Consider the following 14,401-nt stretch of genomic DNA (forward strand, 5'->3'; position numbering starts at 1 on the left):
TAGTAATGAAAGCAGCTCATTTGTGCTTGGGAATACTACTTCTTTTCAGTCTGCTCGCTGTCTTAAGGGGGACACTTGGTAGAAGAGAGAGTTTTCAGATACCCAGACACCTGTCCACTTGACTTAGGTTTCTAGAATATATGGTTTCCTGCCTGGTGTAGGGATGAGTGGTGTCCTGATTACAGCAACTTAGTAAACATCATTAATCTCACTGGAAGGCAGGATAATAAACAAACCAAAAGCATATTTGGCATGTTGGTCAAACAGAACATGAAGAAAAATCCATGTGATCTAGTGAGCAGAATATCTGCACTGGAGCGCACACTGCCACTTCCATGGGTACTATCTAGGGATTATTAGGACTTGATAACCAGTGTTTAGCCTTGGTACCAGACCTGCACATGCTGATATGTTTGAATACACACATTGAAAAAATAAATCCTTAGACAGTATTTGCCATGTAACCAAGATACTCAAGCAGGTGATGGATTTAGTATAGCTGTAACTAGGCAGTGGTGGCTTCTCATGTGCCACAAGCTGCGGTTCGCCTCTGTACACACTACCTTCGCCTGAACTCCTCAAAAACCCTAGTATTGCTACTTGTGCTTTGTCTAGCTCTGTTTTGTGCCTGTATTCGTGATCCATGTCCTGTTTTTGTAGCTTAAATCCCTGCCAAACATCCCGGTCTCTGGTACTGTGCTTACTTTATAGTTAGCAATGGCGAGAGTTTATAAGCTGTCATTTTGTTGTAGCTGCTTTTAAGTTTAGAGTGCCAGCTCGGCTCTGTCAGTTTATACCTGCAGACATGCCTGCTAGTTTCACATGACAATTTGTCTGTGCTTGTGTCTCCCTGTCTCTGTGCCAGTTTGATGTTTACTGTTTCCTTGGCCAAGGAAGTACAGCCTGCTTCTAGTAAAAGACTCAAGGGTGTCATACATAGGCAGTGATAGGCTCTAGGTACTCTAGATTTTAAGGCGGCTCACAACCCATTCCAGCTGCCAGTCCTTCACTGCACATTCCTGCAGATGCATGGTCCAGGAATCGTCTGTCACTGTTTCCTACACTTCATGGTCTGTTCAAGTTCCTGTACTTCATCATCCTTGACCTGCAACCCTGCCAATGTCCTCTTCTGTTTGTTGCTACACTTCTATCTCTTACAGTCCTAAACCTTACTTGTTAATCTGCTGTCAAAACTTCTCCGAGTTAGTTTGTTATGGTAACGAGAATTTCAAAGGTTTCAATTCTTCTATATGTAGTCATAATTCACTCTACCATCAGACAGGATATGTTAATTTGTTGTACTAAGGGTAGTTTCTAGTTGTAAATCATGTTAACAGAGAATGTCTTGAAAACAACCTGCAAGCCGACAATTGAGTTCATATTCAGTAGTGAAATAAATACCATTTCTACAGGGATTTATACGGGTGTGGTACCTCAACTTTGGAAGTCTCTTTCTTCTTAATGATGCAAAGATCGGAGGGAAAATAGGTTCCTGGAAGTGGGAGAATTCAGAGTTCTCCTACTTACTTTGAATCACATCAAGAATGGGCAGATGTTGAGTCATTACCACCAGAATAGAGTTAAACTCTATGGAGCCGATTCACAGAACTAATCTGAGATAAAGTCCTAAACTTACTACTTTTGGTATTCTCAGAAGGCATTTAGTAGTAATAAAGTTAGGACTCCTAACTTTACTACTACTAAACTGAGACAAAATCTGTTAAGAGTCCTAACTTTACTGCTACTAAATGCCTTCAGTGAATACCAAAAGTAGTAAGTTTAGGTTTTTATCTCAGTTTAGTAGTAGTAAAGTTAGGAGTCCTAACTTTACTACTACTAAATGCCTTCTGTGAATACCAAAAGTAGTAAGTTTAGGATTTTATCTCCGATTAGTTCTGGGAATAGGCCCCAATATCCTGACATGCCCCTTCTCTCCACCTTGACCCTCACTCAGAAATCTGAAAAAGATTCTTCTTTATAGATATGCTCAAAATGTGGCAAAAAACATACATTTCATGGACTCTACCATAAAAATGAAGCTTTCTTGAAAACAAGGTCAGATTGGTTGTACCCTGAGGTTTGCAGCCAACTGAGCAATGCCCTGCGTGATGGGAAGTATAGTGCAAGCTGGTGAATGTTTTAATGGTGAGCAAAGCATTTGCAATGCTATAGTCTGATCATGTGGTATAATTTAGTTGCCATAACCTGCTTGTAAAGATGCTCTCAATGGCCCCGTCCTCAGAAAAGTGATTGTTTCATATACCTCGAACAGAAGCATACCGATAAGTAAGCAAAGACATGCAAGGTAAACATGAACGATTCTAGGGAAAGCGCAAATAAGCCAGATAGTCTGAATCTGTGGTTATAGTCCAAAGTGATTCCAGGTATCCTTTGTCAAACAGAAATGAATCTTTCGAATGAAGCACCATACCCTTCTTGTCCATCGCTTCCCACCCCTATATTAGTGGTATCAGTGGATGGTGAAGACGAGTCACTCACTGTTGGACTGGATGCTTGTGGGGTCCACTTTATATCCTCCCAGGGCACTGCTGTTACTGCTCAAAGAAGCATTGAGCACAGTGATGATATCCCGTGCAGTAGGGACTGATGACGTACTGTTAAACATAACCTCTGCATCGGCAATAACAGAACCTTTCCTGGAATAAATATGACAAGAGTGGGTTACTTTACATGTGCTTCAGTTCAATCCTATCACTTTACAATGTGTCCTCAACAAGCGAAAGGGAAACATCGCAACACTTTCTATGTCGGAAGTAAATGGCAATAAACTGATTTTGCACAGTGGTACACACATTCTCTTTAAACACACAATAAGAGACTAATTTAGAAAAATAGAACAGGATGTGACAAAATCGACCAAGTTAGGATTTGACTAAGCGGGGGCAGTAAGCTGGTGATATGACCGTCTAGTGATGTCATCAAGCGGGGATGTCCCGAGTGGTTGGCGCATCGTACATATTTATCATAATTGTATGTGAGAGTTAACAAAATGCAGATCACAAGAAACAGAAATGAGGAATGGTGCAAGGAGAACAAACCTTCTTGTCTTGTATGCATGCAAATCTGTGTTTGGTGTTTTTTCTTTTTACGCTGCTTTAGGCATAATCTTAAGGTGTGCATCCCAAATGGGGTTTTCAAAAGATCACATCCAAGGCTCAGCTTCGGGAACTCTCTTGTGTCTAAAGGTTGACTTCAGGAAATATTCCCACCCGCTGTCGTCTTTAGGGGCGATGGTTGAAGTAAAGAGGACAAGGTAGACCAAGCTACTTGGGCCATCGATTCCTTCATGGGTCAGGAATTTACCTTTTAATGAAATCAATGTTGCCCTCCCTTTACTTTGGATGAGCCATGGCCTACTTTCTTTTAGAGGACTGCTTATCTCAGGTGAACCAAAAGCGAAATCCTGCATAGCAACATTAGGCAGGAATTGCGCTAACCGTGAGGTGGAAAAGTGAGGTCCCGACTAGAAGATGCTCCTTGTGTTGCTGGTTCTTCTGTGACAAGCTCAAATGTAACAACCTGGTTCACTTCAGATTTAGAACAAACTATCACTTGAAAACATGAAAACAAGAATGTGAGCTCTATTATCACAATTGTTTCCTTCCAAGTTAGCTGCACTTAACTCAGGAATGAAAATGCCTGAACGTGCTTGGAGAGTCCAATACTACCCTTGAGCATGACTATAGATTAGTCTTCAAATTACATCAGGTTGAGCTTCCGGGAAGTTACAATCAGGAATTCTCTGAGCACATTGACATTTAAGAAATAGTCCAAGGAAACATTTTTTTATGTTTAAGAACTATCATACTGCATTGAATGAGGTTTCAATCCACATTATTCTAGGTTTTCTTGGACCAATTTGTATCCTGTAAATGAAGATCTGATCCATACGGAACTCTTAGCACTGAAATTTAGATTTTTTCTGGAATCCTGCCGTTATTTGTTAGTCGCACATTAATTCCAGAAGCTTCCCTATCATCTAGATTTATAAAGGCTTCCTTTCAAGCCGTAACAGTGACCACCAGTGATAAACATCCTCTGCTAACCTAAGTGACCCACCCGATTTTGTCCTATATTTTTCCCGTCACTAGTCAAAATTCATGAAACTCAAAACTTAAGGCTGCTAGATCTGCCGTGAAATCTAATGATTTAGTGGTGGGTAACAAAGCATGTTTTCCTTCAAATATAAACACTGTTCCATGTTGGTTTCTTCAATGGATGACCTTAGGATGTGTTAAAATAGCAAAGCGTGAATGTGTGTATCCTATTGAATTTGGCAGAGGCAGTTGATATTGTCATCCTTAACATTTTTATTGATCCTCTTTAGGCTATTGACATAACCAGCACTCTCCTGGGGTGGTTCGGGCATTCCTGTGAAACAGAGTTCAAAGAGTAAGGTTGCATCCTTGCACGTGCAACCCAGAAAATCTACTTCTTGCATCCCCAAATGCATCCACTGTTCTGCAGCCGGTGTAATTTATATGTTGAACATCTGGCTAATGTTATTTGGTCTTCAGGCCTCCGATTTTATATTTAATCTTATGCGCAGATCATGTTCCTGGTGGATTGGTAGCTGGAGATGGTGCAACAAAACTTTCGGCAGTGCGTGGTGGAGGATAGAGAGTGGACTGAGGGCATCCGACTGAAGCTAAACTCTGACGAGACAGAGGTAATTTGGTGGGAAATGAGGTAACTGACCATTTGGAAAACAAAGCCTTTTGGCTCTCTTTATTCGCGGTTTGCCATGACCCAGTGGAAATAGCCAGAAACATCTGATTTCTTTCTATAGTCTTTAATTTCTCTGAAGCTGACTCTTGTTTGAATAAGCTATTTTAATTTAAAACAACTCCAATCTCCACTGTGTAACTGCTTCCCCTTCCAAGAGGGTTCAGGCTGTGTCAGCATTAGTCAGGTCTCTCTTAGAGAATAGTACTTCCTTATACCTTGAATGTCTAAGCAATCTCGTGCCTTCTTCCAAATTATTCAGAATGTTTTGACTGCTGTTAGGGGCATATAAACAATCTCTTCTTGCTGCTGTGCTGTGTAACCTGCAGTGGCTGTCAGTGTTAGTCAGGATCACTTTGGGGTAATGGATATCATGCATTCGGCTTCAAAGACAAACCGGTGCAAACAGTGTAGCCGATGCCCGCTGTTTTCTGACCGAGCCCGCTGGAAGAGATGTGTGTGGGTGGAAGGGCCTTCTCAGTGCTGGTCTTATTCATTTGGAAATACTTACCTGTTCAGTAGCAGAGAACCACTAATCACTTTGCATTTGGAGAAGCCTATAAAAATCTGAATATTCTCCTCTTGCTATGTACATTAGATTTTCTTTTGAAGCCACCTGGTTACTGGAAAGGCTAGGGTAAGCAGTCTTTGAAACACCCAGAACCCCTTCATAACTTAACAAGCATATATATTCCTGCTTTAGTTCCTGTTCTCGGCACCCAATCTTCAACACTGTTAAAATATCTCCGAATTCTGATTAAAATAAATGTCTGTCAAATGCAATATTCATACCTAAAGCCAGTCACTCTCACTCCTGTGCAGTTGGGATACTGGGATTTGTATAATGGTGTTAGCTGTGGAAGAAAAACAAACCATTGTCACATCTCTCTATCCAAAGAACATTCTTCACATTTCAAAGTGAAACATTCATTAGTAGATCTGCTTATAGTTCAAGTAACAGAAGGAATGTTTTGAATGAACCTGACCATATTTTCATGTCAGTTTAAAACACAGGACCGTTTTAAGGCAGGGTGCACCGCTTGCCCATTAATGGGTTATAAGTACTCATTTTCCTGCCACTAAATTTAAGCTGAATGTCTGAATTATTTTCAATAGTTTAAGTTCAATAGTCTTGTTGCATTTGAAATTAGGTTTCTAGGCAGAGCTAAAGTGGGCGAAATCCTGTGCTCCATCTGATAGGGGCATCTGTATCTCAGATGTTTCTTCATTGCATAACAAGAAACAGCATACTCAGCAGTGAGGCTAACAATGTAAGTTCTCATAGTCAGGCAAACTGGACATGTTCTGTAACAATCTTTTTGTATGGGGCATGAAGCTGTAAATCAAATAACTTTACCTATCATTAACCGCATGTCATGGTACTAAAAAAGGGGGCTGCAGTAGGCAAGAGTGTCAACTAATGCAAAAGACACCATACAGACCACTGACACTGTAGTGAATTCCTGCTCACAACCTAGATTCGATTTCTCAGTAGGCTACCTTGTTACTGTTAACTGTTTTATTGTTTATATGTTTTTATTTGCATTTTGTCAAACAGACACATTACAATTGAATAAGAAGGTAAGGAACGGGGAAGGAAGGGGGAAAGAAAAGATGAGACAGGTAGGGGAGGGAGCTTCGGTGAGACAGGGAACAAATAATCATTACAGGTGCAATAAAGGGGGCGGCAGGTATTGCCGGGACATTTGCAAACTGTGATAAGCATTAAGTCCATGTAGAAAGTGATTGGCCACAGATTAAACTCTTGTTGTGGTACATATGTAGCAACTATTGGCAAGACCATCCCCTGGTGCACCAACAGATATAAGAAAAATATTCAACCGCTCTCGGCCGTGTACATCCATGTCAGTACCTGATTATACAATTCGATATTAAATTGAGGCAAAATCAGATGAAATTTATAATTCAACAATCAACCATAGCTGTTAACTCCCATGATGATGATATGTGGAGACTGTGTAGAGTGAGCTGGCTGTGGTTGGAACATTTCTGATGTCCTTGATCTTTAGTCACATTTTTCTAAATCGCTATTGTTCGGCATTGTTGATTTGTTTCATCATGGATGTTAACCTTACAGCCAGCCTAAAGCTTACCATTGTTTAGCTTAAGCGTGGTTCCCATTTGTTTTTTTTTATTTGGCACAGCACACGTGCGTCATATCATCTCTTCAGTTTGTTCATCCCCTGGAGCAAGGACTAAGTACGTGGGTCCTTCTACTGCTCCCATTTTTGGAGCTACTTTTTTCTTTGTTTTCAAGCACTCCACATGAGTTCTTGTGTTTTCAGGTACTCCCATATCCCAGTTCATAGTTTTTTCCTCCAAACGGTCTTCTCCCCATTGTTAGATCTCTCCCCTCACCCCCGTTTCATGTTATTGGACCTCCCATTCCCCCAACAATCTCCCTCTACCCGCCCTCATGTCTGTTTCTTCTCTTCATCCTCTCATCCCCGTTTCTTTTTTTCTTTACCCGAGAGGTAGTGATGGTCCTATGATAGCCTGACTAATGTACAAGCCGTGTACACTTTTCGCCACTGGGACACAGGGTGAGTTGCACAGAAACGCAGGCTCTTAATCAGGAGACAAGAATAGCCATCTCTACCCCTCTATATATTCAGGAACACTTAAAACCTAAAATCAAGGACAAATACTTTCTCTAGGATGTGTTAATGAACGGAGTTGCAAGCTCAGAAAGAGACATATATTGCATTTTGTTATAATATCGTTGACTGATGATTTGCGCACAGAATGTCAGCTGGCCAGTGTCACTTTCAGCCTGTCTTGTTAATTCATGTAACAGATGGAAGATTCAACGACTTGTAGGCTTATTCTTGTAATGGGTACAGACAGTCTACATAATTAGTAGAGCTGTTTTAAAACTTGGTCTTGCCAAAGGCCGCAACTTATTCTCATCACAGCTCTCAAATTTCCTCATTCCGTACGAGAGTGGGTATGTTTTTTTTGCAGGTAGATACTTGAGGACCTGCTAATTCCATTATAAATCCAGGTTTAAAACCATCAATATAGAAGACAAGCTTTGGCAGAGTCAATAAATGTAGCCCTTGCTGGTACATTAACAGGTTTATGCTTTAGGTCTTCGAGACTATTTGTTTACAACCTAGCAAAAAGGCATTGGAAAAAACCAATCACTCTTGCATATGCGAGACCTATTGGCTGTGCCAATGCTTGTTAACCTTGTGTGCCTGGCTAGTCGCCAGGATCCACTGGTTAATTTGGTGCTACAATTATAATCTGCTGGTGACTTAAGAGTTAGTATTTCTACATTACCACTTCCTCCCTCTCACCATGATGAATTCCAGATTGAGGTCCCTGTACCTCCCTTCACAACTTTCTACCAACTTATAAAATCCCTTCCCGCCCTCCTTTCCTGTGTGTGTGCTCCAGTGTTTCTATGCGGATCCTTTATCGCCGCGCAGTGCCGGTGGGCCTAGGGATGCACGGGCCTATCTCATGGCTTCGGTGAGGTGCCTACTCACGCCTGGAGATGCATGCCTATTTGCTGAGGGATCGGGCATAATTTATGCGGTGAGTCAGGGGAGAAGGAGGGGAAGCAATTGTTTCCCGTCTCCCTGTGATGCAGCATACTAGTGCATTGGATTCTCCTGTTGGCCATACAAAGGCCTGCCGAGCCTTCCCGCGGCCTGCAGGGGACCGTGTCTTCATTGCCAGGTAGAGACAAAGTCTCCTTGGATAATGGCTGATCGGATACCAACTAAGGTAGTGTGGCAGCCTAAGCTAATCTGGGGGGTTCTTACAGCAGTCTGAATGATACGTTATTTTTCTACTGTATAAGGTTTTACCTATTCGTTAATGTATTTGCAATGAGCTTAAGACTGGCTTGGCAGTCTATTAAATCTTTTTACAGGTTGAAATATCTTGGAGGGAATTTTACTACAATGGTGTCAATTTTGTTCCTATTTATTTAGGGGTGTTTTATGATGTGCTTTCTTGTGTTACTAGCTATGGAGAGGAGAACTCCAAAGAGATGAAGGTCACAGTCCCCTGCTTCTGAAGAGGAGGGTGATTTTTGACAGGATGTGCCAGCAAGGGGTTCTGGTGGTGCCTTGGCTGGGGCTTCTGTTTCCCTGACTGCCTTGGAAGTCCAGGCAATGAGTGATGCAGCAGTCACTAAGCCTTGTCTTTCAAACGTAAGGCTAAGCGTACTTCAGCCCAGTTGACTGATGAGCAGGATTCTGAATTTTCTGGTGATTAAGAGCCGGAGAGACACGTGGTGCCTAGTGGAAAATTCATATCTGGAGAGAACCTGGTGGACATTCTGTTGCATATCGGAGACAATCTGGGCATGGCACCGCCTCCAGCGGAGGGGGCTGCTGAGGATATTTTCCCATGATTTGCTAAACCTGCGGCACTGGCTTTCCCATTACACCCCAAGATTAAAGAAGCTATCTCCAGATCATAGGAAAAGCCTGAACATAGCCAGATGACACATACCGTCAAGGTCGATTCCATCCTGGCCCCTCTCTTTGAATCCGGATGACTCTTTTCCCTTGAATCATGTAGATATCAAGGTGGATGGTGGCCTTAAGAAGTCTTTTGCTGCCTCTAATCTGATCCCCAGGGTGGCATTGACTGCTCAAGTGAAGGATTTTGAGGCTCTGGGAAAGTCATGCAAGAAGGTTCGAGTGTGAAGGATATCCTAATATCTATGGAACAACAGGCGAAGTTCTGGCAGATGTGTCAGCAGATGTAATCAGGGAGGTTTCAGTGGCATCCTCCTCTGCTATCATGGCCAGACGTAACCTCTGGTTGCATGACTGGAAGGCGGATCTGGCAGAGAAGTCTTCTTTTCTTAAACTACCATTTGAAGATGGCAAGATGTTTGGTGAAAGTTTGGATGGTCTGATACAGAAATCCTTAGACGATAAGAAACCCACTTTGTCCTACAGGTCCTCTTCCAATAAGTCTTCTAAGCTTTAGAATTGTTCAGAGGCCAGAGAGACCAGGGATTTCCCTTGTAAGGACAACTGCTCCTATTCATTCAGTAGGAAGAGATTTCAACCTTAGAGTGGCAAGCAGCAGGATGTCCCCTCAAAGGCAGGGCCCCCAAGCGAGAGATCCTGACTGAAGCAGTTCTTTGGTCACAAGACCTGTAAGTGGAGAGACAGCGGCATTTCTTCCAGCATGGGTACTTTACTTCTCAGACATGTGGGAGAGCAGCATCATTGGAAGAGGCTATCTTATCGACTTTGTCTCTCCTCCACCCTATATGGGGTTAGTCCCTACTCCTGTTCTAAAGAATCCTGTGAAGAAAAAAGCTCTGTTAACTGGGGTCACGGCTCTCTGTTGGAAAAAAGGGCAATCATCCCTGTGCCACGGAATCAGGCCTGTCAAGGAGTTTATTTTATGCTGTGTGTGGTGCAAAACGTGTTGGGGGAGTTTCTACGTGTTTTGGATATAAAGCACCTCAACCACTAGGTGTTGTCCATTTCATTCAACATGCTGTCGTCACTCTGATACCGCCTGGTGACTTCATGGCAGCAATCGACCTTCAGGATGTGTACCTGCACATTCCTGTTCTTCTGAGTCATCAGAGATTTCTGAGGTTTCCTATGGGGTCAACGCATTTTCAGTTCCAGGTTCTTCCTTTCATGCTGAAGTCCACTCGATGTGTGTTTACTAAGGAATTGGTGTATTGGCTCCCCTGATGGAAGTTCTTCACCTACAGGGGATTTCCATCATCCCTTATCTTGATGACTGTCTGGTCAAAGAAGCATATATTCCCCTAGCTTATTTGCATGTGAAGACAGTGCGGGATTTTCTGTTGTCTCATGGCTTTTTAGTGAATGTGAAGAAGTTGCAGCTGACTCTGACGCAGTTCCAGATGGCACTAGCATTTTGACGTTGGCAGACTCTAGTGTGTTCGAAATTCTGCAGGACCCATTGTTGGCACCTATTTAGGTGTTCTCGCTCTGGATGAGCGTGCAGGGCTATAAGGCTGCCACGCTTTCTTGGTTTCCTGGGCCAGGTGTCTCCTCAGCGTCGTCATGAGGTTAATTCTGAGGAAGTTAGTTCCCAATGTGCAGGATTCGTCTTGTCTTCTCCCTGCAACAGTGGCAATTCAGAAAGAGCTGGACTGATGCATCGCTGCGTCCAACATCCTGAAGGGAGTTTGCTTGTCCACTCCAGCCCCGGTGATCGTCACAATAGATGCCAGCGAAAGTGGTAGGGGTACAGGTCATGTGTTCTCCAGGCCAAGGGCCTGTTGGATGTGAGCCAGAGTTCTCGGTCTTCCAACTGGAGGCTATTCGTCTGGCCCTCCTTTTCTTTTCTCCTTCTTTGAGGGGCAGGGACAGCATCATTCACATGGGCAATACCACTTTCAAGTCCTAAGTCAATCAGCAGAAGGGGTCGAGAGCTCAGTCTTTGTCAGAAGCAGATCAGCTGTTTCTATGGGCTCAATCGGGAGTTCTGAGTTGTCAGGCCAATCGCCTGAGCCGTGAGATTTCATCCTCTCAGGAATTTTGTCTGGTTGCCAGGGTGTGTCAGTTGTGGTGTCGCCCATGGGTGGATCTGTTTGTGAGCCCTTGCAATGCCCTTCTTCCCTGTTTTTTCCTGGTGAAGGATGGCATAGGCATCACGGGTGGATGCCCTGACTTGCGCTGGGTGATTAGGCCTGATGTTTGCTTTCCCTCTATTTCCTTTGATCCCGAAGTTTATGATTCAGGTACGGAAGGAGGGGGCTCAGGTTGATCCTGTGGGTCTGGCATGGCCCCACTCTATCTGGTTTCCTCTACTGATGCAGATGAAAGCAGACCAGGAGTGGCAGCTTCCCTTGATTTCTTCTCCCCTGAGTTTTCCAGTTCTCCAGGTTCAGTTTCTGGCAAAACTCAAGCTGACAGCATTGAGATTGAATGGAAAGGGTGAGGTGTTGCAGGCACTCTCTGCTTTGGACTCCACTTCTATGCAGGCTTCAAGGAAGTTGTTCACCAGGTCTTCTTATGCCAGGAGGCATTGGAAAAGGTTATAGGATTGGTGTGCTTGAAGGAGTTTGAATCCCATTGTCTTTTCCTCTCCCTCAGGTATGAAAAGATTTTCAAGATAGTTTTCAGTTGGGTCTTAATCCAGCCACTTTTAAAGTCCTCTTGGGGTGGTTTGGTGGATGAACAGGGTCTGGTCTCCTGGATTTTTAAGGGGTTTTCAAATCTTTGTCTTATCCTGTAGGTGGTGTGCCCTTAGTGGGATTTACAGTTGCTTTTGCGGGCTCTCCCGTATCCCTCGCTTGAGCCTGGTCTTCGGTGGGATTACGTCTTCTGATGCTGAAGGTTTTCTTTTGGTGGCTGTGACTTTGGCACACTGCCTTGGAGAGTTGGGCTCCAGGTCTTGTCTGTCTCCTTTCTTTCGAGTGTTTGATGACAGGAGTGTTCTTTTATTAGTTCCAGGGTTTGTCCCAAAAGTGAATTCTATGTTTCCTCTTCAGCAGGAAGTGATTCTTCCAGTGTTCTTTCCAGATCCTAAGTCTCCAGGGGCACTTCATGCGCTTGATGTGCGGAGGGCAGTTTTGATGAACCGGGTAAAGGAGTTTTGGGTTCCCTCCCTTTTAGGTGTGAATTTCGGTCCCGCATGAAAGAGGGGTAATACTTTGACTCAGACCTTGAGCGGGTGGATCAGATCTAGATTCTGCTGGCATACAATCAGTTTGGTTTCTCATCTGCTCTGGGGATCCAGGAGCGGTCTACTAGGCATGTCCACTTCAGTTGCTGAGGTACAGGGAGCCTCATTGCTGGAGATTTGTAAGGCTGCGATATAGGCAATTCCATCTACCTTTGTGACTCATTGTCGGGTGGTCCAGGGTGCAGAGGTTCCGGATTTGTAGCGTTCGAAGGTTTTGGCTTCTGTATTATAATCCTTTTCTTACTATGGATTAAACATGTGTTTTGTTTTTTCTGTACAGTTGTCCTGGTCCAATATTTGACTTAGGTACATCTCAACCTGCAAGAGGGAGGAGAAGGTAGTCCTCCGTTTACTTACCGGTTATAGAATTACTCTGACTCCTCTCGCCGTGATGTATCAACCCACCCCGCCCACACCACCCCCTTCGGCCAGTCTAACTGTGTGGTGTCATGGGCTTGGTACGGAACAGGAAGTAAGGAGTGGGAGGGTTTTTTTATACGTTGGGAGGACGTTGTGACGGAAGGCGGAGGGGCCTTAATCTGTCATAGATCACAGCGAGAGAAGGGCTCACAGTAACGCTATTACCAGTAAGTAAACACAACATTACGGGCCTGTTTCACAAAATAAAAGTGCATGTGGGGATTCACACTTCCACTTGAATGTACTTTTTCACAGTTTTGAAAGCCACCAGCATTTCAGCAGGGGGCCTGGAAACCTGAGTCAGGTGCAGGTTTCCAGGTGTACGAGTAGGAATAGCATATGACAATTTCCATGGACTTTAGTTTCCCCTGTAGTGTACAATTACACACTTGGGAAATAGAGGCCGATATGAAAATAAGTATATTTTTTTCTTATATTTCTCAGAGAGGAACACATTTTCGCCATTGAAAACAACCCTTCCACTACATCTTCTCAAAGTAAAGCGTTCTGATCTGTTGCTGCAGTAAATATGTGACCATATTAAGGACAGGAAAGGATTAATTCGGAATTGATGAATCCTCACAAATGTACACGTTTGTGGGTATTCACAAAATTAAAAGGCTAAACATGCCTTGTTCCACCTACTTCTCACACCATGAATGGGGTTCACTACAGTGTAAATCAAAACCCTTGTGACATAAACTTAAGCAACTGTAATAAATATTCACACCGGTGTAGAATTATTCTGTAAAATTAGGAAATAATTTGGTCATATTAGCTGAAGACACAGTTTTTGTAAAAGATGAATTTGCCATGCTAGTTGGAGATGGAGTGTTTGTAAATGAAGTAGTGGTCACACTAGCTCGAGATGAAGTGCTTGTAAATTATGTGTAGTTCGTACTAGCTGGAGATGCAGTGTTTGTAAATGATGAATCAGTCATCCTTGTTGGAGTGCAGTGCTTGTAAATGATCAATTGGTTGTACTAGCTGGTGATGTAGTGTTCGTAACTGATTAACTGTCTGGACTAGTTGGATATGCAGCGGTTGTAAACGATGAATTAGTTGAACAAGCTGAAGATGAAGTGTTTGCTAATGATGAATTACCGATACTCAGTGGAGATGTAATGACACAACCTTAATTAAATCAGATGGCAAACACCAGAATGTAATCTGGGAAAGGACGTCACATTTGGGATCACTATTCACGTAAGAGGAGACTGGAACGCTGCTCACCAGCTAGATTTAATATTCAGAAGACTAAAGGTCTGATTAAGAATGTGTAGGCAGGCGCCAAACTCTTGGTCCACCTGCCTTATTTAGAGATGGGTGGGCCTAAAGCATCTGTTGACTGACACCCCCACCCGGCCCCGTTGGCTTTGTCGATGGAAAACGTCCTCCAAGAGCCCAATAGAGCAGTGGCCTTTGGAGGGAGGGCATTACACTGCCCACCTTACTTGTGGTGGATAGTATGGCATCCCAGCTGTGTAAAACTAATCAGTCAAAGTAGATAAAAACAAATAATGACCCCCCTGCACCCTGGGAGGAACCTCCTAGGGTGTGGGAG

At 43.4% G+C, this 14,401-nt stretch overlaps 1 protein-coding gene across 1 annotated transcript in view; it reads right to left on the reverse strand.

Annotated features, from left to right (window-relative positions):
• Positions 1-14,401, reverse strand: part of LOC146860055 (uncharacterized) — a 141,014-nt gene that overhangs the window by 72,718 nt on the left and 53,895 nt on the right. The window contains exons 10-11 of the mRNA XM_085643830.1: positions 5,539-5,600; positions 2,500-2,657 (exon numbers count right to left, since the gene is read on the reverse strand). Of these exons, the coding sequence (XP_085499956.1) occupies positions 2,500-2,657; positions 5,539-5,600 (220 nt within the window). The remainder of the gene's footprint in view (positions 1-2,499; positions 2,658-5,538; positions 5,601-14,401) is intronic.

This window comes from Triturus cristatus, chromosome 3_1 (genome assembly GCF_964204655.1).
Source record: "Triturus cristatus chromosome 3_1, aTriCri1.1, whole genome shotgun sequence".
NCBI classification, from domain to species: domain Eukaryota; kingdom Metazoa; phylum Chordata; class Amphibia; order Caudata; family Salamandridae; genus Triturus; species Triturus cristatus.